Raw genomic sequence first — 7,005 nt, 5'->3', positions numbered from 1 at the left:
TCATTAATGCCGAACAGTACCCTCGCTTCCTACTCAAATATTGACACAAATGGCTCAACAACTTATTTTAATAGAAAGACTCGGGCCCCGGGGGCGTCACTCCCCGAACTCAGATGTAAAATCTAAGCCCCGTGAGGGTAACTCCAACCAAGTGATAGAGAGTCTAATAAAGCCAATTCCGTCTTAAATTTTTTTTTATTTAATTAATATATCGTTACTAGTCGTTTCCATCTAACCTACAATTTGTCTTTATAATAACTTAAATCTAGGTATATAACTAGGAGGACCCATCGGCCCTATCTCAGTCTCTGGTAAAACAATGTTTATATATGTCACTGCTGCATTTTTCAATAAATGCACCTCACTACACAACACTACACAAGATCAGATGGTTTGATTCTTTTGAGCGTGTGTCCTGTTCTGGTGGTATCCGATAGTAATATTTCAATATTTGTATGAGAATGGAGTCTTGTGCAATTATCTTGATTTCTTGACTGACTGTGGGTATCTGAAGGTCTCGATGTAGGCAATCAGTCTTATAGTAATTGGGTGCACCCACAATACCTCTCAGGACTTTGTTCTGAAAAATTTGTATTTGATTTATGTTACTCTTTGCAGAACATCCCCATAATTGAACTCCGTATGTCCATATAGGTTTCAGTATTTGCTTATATAATAGCAATTTATTATGTACTGTTAATTGTGATTTTCTTCCAATTAGTCAACACATTTTCCTATATTTCAATTCCAGTTCTTTTCTTTCCTTCTTTATATATTCCTTCCAGCGAAGTTTTGCATCGAGATTCATTCCAAGATATATGGAATATATCATGGTCTGTTTATAGGTGAACTGCACATGTATAGATTTACTTTCATTAATTCTTATTTTCCAACCGTCTTAAATGATGAATATAGGTTTTGCTAAGTCCTCTAACTGTGCAGTAAAAAATACAGTAGTTTATACAGTGGTTTATTAACCACAACGTATACTGCCAATTTAATTAGAAACCATAACCTATAAAAGTCTTTTCCATAAAGGCGTGCCCCAATTGTCGATCTAGTTTAATTTTTCAACAATTTAAAAGTGTCGAAAAGAATTTTGATGTCAGTTAGAAAAAATTGATCAAGAAAGACAAAAACCGGGGCTTAAACAGCTTAAACTCCCAAAAAAACGTTTAAACAGCCTAGCAGTTTAGATCATATCAGTATCAGATCAAAGGGTCAGCCATATCCAGATGTTTACATGCGATAGAAACGACCCGAGAGAATAAAAATGGTTACCATACAAATTGACTGAAAATACCATTTCAAACCATTTCAATATCGCAGTTTCGTTGCTTGCCAGACAAAAAAGAAGAGTATTCTGTGTTGCATATTGCGACTGAAAATGAAAACTGGGTATACTACAACAATCTAAAGCACAAAAAGTACTAGAATAGCTCAAGAGAGACATTTACATGTACAGCCAAGTGTAATGTATTACTAGCTGATAAACTAATGATTAATATATTTTGTACCAATTTTTCTTAATAAATAAATTTTAAAGTGAAAAAATTGCCAATGCAATAATTGCAAGTTTTATATTTGAATTACACGTAAAATTATAATTAATGGTTTAATTTTAAATATACTTAAATAAATCTTAAGTATATGATATTGCATAGTAATATAAGAAATAATAACATTATATAGTATCAGTTCACATTTATTTGTAAACATCTAGTTGACCCGATGAACTACTATCGCCTACATCTATCTTGCAAGTTTTACGTCTACGTCATTATGACTGTCAATGCTGTTTTGAATATTTTAACTAAATCGTTATTCCGACTACAACAATTCGCTCCTCTGTTGGATTGCGGACACAACGCCTATCAATTTCCGCATCCGGATTGACCACAAAAGACATTTGAAAAAATTAATGATCTGTATTAAGTGATTGGTAATAGTAGTACCAGCTATTCTAAATATAAATATGTCGTTGCATTTGCAATTGTTTTGTTGCTCAATTTCTCACACAAATTATATATAATATGCGTTACTCCAAACAATATCATTTCGAAACAACTATTATATTTTTGAATGTTGGCCAAAAAGTGGTTATTTCCATCCCAGAATCTTATGAGCGTAGTGGATCTGGTAGTGAGACCAATTGCTGAAATTTTACTTTTCCACCAGGACAACATAACCCAATCAATTCACAGCTGTATTTTAATGCCTTAACAGGTCAATTGAAAAGTCCCCGGTTTACCATAGTAAAACACATTTTTTTGGCAAAATTAGTCTTTCTTATTCCACATAATTCCTTTCAAGGGTGATGATACACTGATTATAGCCATCCTCCAACTTTTCGATACCATTTATCTAGTACGATTTCTGTTTATTGCTTCAAAATAGGCCTCAGTTTCGTCGATAACCTCTTCGTTCAACGCAAATTTCTTCCTAGCGAGCATTCTTTTGCGATCTAAGAACAGTAAGGAGTCGCTGGAGGCCAGATCTGCAGAATACGATGGATGAGGAAGCAATTCGAAGCCCAATTTATGTATTTTTGGCATCGTTTTCACTGAGTTGTGACAAGGTGTATTATCTTGGTGAAGCAACACTTTCGTTTTCTTCAAATGCGGCTGTTTTTCGGCTATTTCGTCCTTCAAACGGTCCACTAACGTTATGTAATAGTCGCTGTTGATGGTCCTTCCTTTTTCAAGATAGCCAATGAAAATTATTCCATGTGCATCCCAAAATGCAAACGCCATAAACTTGCCAGCCGACTGTTGCGTTTTCCCACGCTTTGGAGCGGGTTCATCGTGTGCAGTCCTCTCGGATTACTGTCGATTGGACTTCACATTGAAATGATGAAGTCATGTTTTATCCATTGCCACATACTGACGCAAAAACTCGAGTTTATTACGCTTGATCGTCTTCAAACACTTCTCGGAATCATCAACTCGTCGTTGTTTTTGGTCAAAGGTGAGCTCGCGCGGCACCCACTTTGCACAGAGCTTTCTCATACCCAAATATTCGTCAATGATATGATGTACACGTTCATTTGATATCTTTTCAGTGTCTGCTGTTTCATTCAGTTTCAATTTACGGTCATTCAAAATCACTTTGTGGATTTTTTTAATGTTTTCGTCGATAACAACCTCTTTTGGGCGTCCACTTAATACACGCATTATTTGTCTTAAAAATTGCCTGTTGGCATTATACAACCTACAACGTTTTAAAAGTATTTAAAAAGTACGCATCCGTAGTTGATTTGAGTTGTTGGCAGCGCACGTTTTTTTGGTATATTTGTCACCGATCCATGGCTATTCCTGGTTGCTTGATTTGGGTGTGTTTCATTTTATTGGAATTTATTTATTTGTAGCTCATGTTGAATAAAAATGTTAGGTCTAAAAGTTCTTTAACCGTTTACAAATTTCACGCCTCTAAAACATAATTAATATATAGAGAAAACATAGAAAGTTCTCGCCTACTAAGTTTGTAGTAATTATCTAGTAGCAAAACCTGAAAATGGCAAATGATATTCTAGCGAAACGTCGTCAACATATTAAAGGTTCTTTTCAGAACCAAACACGGATAAAAACCTGCAACCTGGAATAGAAAATTTCGCACCGTGACAAATATCCCTCTTGCCCAAACCTAGTTATATGACAAAAATTGTTGTTAATATTGTTATTAACCGATCCATTTTGTTGTTACAGAACACCACCATGCGTCGTAGTTCTGTGGCTCGTCTCCAGTCGCAAACTTCCGAACCCGTAATCGTCGTGGAAGACCAAGAGAACGAGGATGATACCCAAAAGAGCAGCTCACAGCACAGTTCTGAAGACGAGTCGCCCAGCATGAACCCCTACCTGCTGTCACCATTCGGTCGCGATGTCCGCAAACATTCTTTACCCACGCCACAGTGCAGCGGCATCACCGCTAGCCAGATTCGCAGATTATCCGACAGAGGAGAGTCCGGTCCAGGTCCCAGACAGGCCGAGTTCCTGGCCACGCTTTGCCAGGCACCTCAGGTCTCACCTGGCGGACGTCGTCACTCCGTCGTGACCATCTCCAAGGTTCCAACCACACTCTTCGGCAGGAACCGACGCGAGTCTGTAGCCGCTTTTCCATCTGGCGGATTCCCATCCAGAGTCCTTCCCAACCGGCGGGAATCCATAGCCTGTCCACCGTCGACGGATACACGCGGCAGCGTGCACAACCTCCAGCTCGACATCATGGACGATATCGTGCAATCGCGTAAAGTGCGTATGAAAGTTTGGAACACTAGCAGTGAGAAATTGTGCGAGGTACAACCGCTGGACGAGCCATCCGGCAGCGTCCAACGGTACACAAACGCCGGGCGTCGTTATTCGGACTTTGTTGGCACCAGTTTGCCACCTATAATAAGCAGTAGCAAACGCAGAGCATCCGAATTACCTCCCATACCAACCACAAGTAAGATAAAACCAGGAATAGTCTGTACTAATACTGATCTTGTTTCTATTTTGTCTTCTCTTTCAACATCCGCCACCGAAATCGATCAGTGGGAGAAGGAAGTTCCGAATCCACAACCGAAAACAGCTAGGACGCAAACTAACGACGATCCTCAGCCTGCGAGCAAAAGCCGTTCGAACAGTTTCGATATGTCGGTCTTGAAGGAAACCCTCACCCAATCGACCTCCCAAGACCAAACCAAACAATTACCGTGCCTTTCTAATTGGTTCTCGAAACGGCATCAGCCAAAAGCGGCCGCCGCCGAACCGGCCGTTAAAAAACCCTCGTTTCTCGAAAACATTTCGAAGAAGATTATCGAAAAGGAGCCCGGAAAAGTGATGTGGGATGAACGCAGCGGCTCGTTGGTCGACGCTCAGGCCTTGGGCAGTGCCATCGAGGTGTTTTTGAGACAATCCATTCCGGATTTCCCTTCAGCCAAAGATGTCCTTTCACCCGGAAAAACCGCTAAACTGACTGAGAGGGTTTTCGGTGCCGCCAACAAGATGAAGGCCAGTTGGTTCTCAAAGGGGGATGAAGAACACGCCGATACATGTGACACATCCCTTTGTTCCACCCTGAAAGACCTATTTTCGTAAAGATACAAAACGAAATATTCGTAAGGATATCAGATTATCGCTTAAAAACAATGCCTATGAAATCTACAGACTGAAAATATTGGTACAGATATATCTATCTATAAAATATAATTACATTATTTATCCCAAAAAAAACCATTATTAGAATACTTTACAAATTATCCCGATATTAATTAACTTAAAACATTTTCTAAATTATGTAAAACTTTATTTTATACAAATAATAGAAACATATATCGCGTAAATTAACTGTTATTTAGTTTCAGACTCTTACAGACTATCAATACAAATAAAGACACTATAATCATATCACTACTAAATATTTTAAATGTTTATCGATTCGCTTAAAGTTTTTTAAAACTACTTATGCTATAAATAAATAACATTTTTGAAATTACAAAATATTTGGAGGATGGTAGGGCAATTAAGTTATCATTGATTTCAACCTTGAATAGTCTTGAAAAGTTCTTAATCAAAATCTTGAAAATTAAACTTGTAGAATCTAAAGCCATCTGTCGTAACATCCCATTTTAAAACGTTCAAAGTTTTCGTTACTTCGTTGTTTCAACAGATTTTTAGATACACAATTAAACAAACTTTTGGATTGTTAATTGTGTGTAAGCCTTAAAAATATTAATGAAACCTTGGCAGAAAATTAGTTTCAGCGAAAAGTTTTTATTGAACATGAAACCTAACGGTCAGGAAAGGTTTTTTTTTAATTATGCTTAAAATATTAAAGTATAAAGTCGGGCAAAGAACATTCACTCCAGGCTGGATAACACAGGATATATTCAGGAATGGTCTTTACGTCATTAGTGATTCAGAACCCACATTAAGCAGTAGGTCCAGGCTAGATAAACCCTAGTTAGTAAAAACGAAATAATAAATTACCCAATCTGTAAAAAATAGCTAAAAACTAAAATGAAAACGAAATAACCTTGAAATTGATAATAAAATTATATTCACTTTACTAAGACGGACCATATATATTTCTTTTTATTAAGCTGTACCTTATATTGCAAATGAATACTCAATGTACTATTAATCTTCGCAATATAGTCTACCAACTGTCGAATGAGCAATCTGAAGACCATTGAAAATTGAATTATGTGTAAGAAGGAATCATGGTTGTGATCATAATTAACTTGTGTCGGATTTTAACAGCTTCAAACTTAATGGCCTATATAAATATCAATGTTGATTAATCTACCAAAGCAAACCAAACCAATCTACAATAGTCTAATGCATTTATTTACATTTCAGGAAGAAAGAGTTTTTTTCCTGTTTTTAACCAACTTCAAAACAAAAAGGAGGTTCTATGTTCGACTATATATTATACTATATACTATATTTTTTTAGTGTACGTTTTAATGACCGATTTTCTTTTTTTTTTTATTCGAAAGAGTGCGCTCCCGGGGTGGTCCCATTAGAACCAAATCAGGATCTGATGGGGAAAGGAGGGAAATCGAGCAGAATCTTCAAATTTCAAAGGCACGTGCAAAGTTTTCACATATTTTTTTATGTTAATCAGTTATTTGTGTAGAGATATTTTAGTTAGAACATTTGTCAAATTACCTAGGTTAAGTAGCGGACTTCCGTGCCTGAAGCATTCATTATTTTCAATCATTGTTTCTTTATTCCTATTTTTCCTCATACGGGCTACACCTTTACTTGGTCTACCCATTGTAATACTTAATAAAATAACTGACTTCAAAAAAATAAATTCAGACTCTTACAAACTATCAATACAAATAAAGACACTATAATCATATCACTACTAAATATTTCAAATGTTTATCGATTCGCTTAAAGTTTTTTAAAACTACTTATGCTATAAATAAATAACATTTTTGAAATTACAAAATATTTGGAGGATGGTAGGGCAATTAAGTTATCATTGATTTCAACCTTGAATAGTCTTGAAAAG

General features: G+C 36.5%; 1 protein-coding gene across 1 annotated transcript; it reads left to right on the top strand.

The window, feature by feature from the left end:
• The first annotated feature begins 3,710 nt into the window (after window positions 1–3,710).
• On the top strand, window positions 3,711–6,781 carry kairos. Its single transcript, XM_076397091.1, has one exon. The coding sequence runs from the start codon at window positions 3,714–3,716 to the stop codon at window positions 5,076–5,078; it is 1,365 nt and encodes a 454-aa protein (XP_076253206.1). The 5' UTR covers window positions 3,711–3,713; the 3' UTR covers window positions 5,079–6,781.
• Window positions 6,782–7,005: the final 224 nt, after the last annotated feature.

This window comes from Rhynchophorus ferrugineus, unplaced genomic scaffold, assembly GCF_030347505.1.
Source record: "Rhynchophorus ferrugineus isolate W39M unplaced genomic scaffold, kcgeb_rfMv2 rfM2, whole genome shotgun sequence".
Classification (NCBI taxonomy): Eukaryota; Metazoa; Arthropoda; class Insecta; order Coleoptera; family Curculionidae; genus Rhynchophorus; species Rhynchophorus ferrugineus.
The sequence above is the reverse complement of the archived record's forward strand: the minus strand, read 5'-3'. Positions and strand labels throughout refer to the sequence as shown.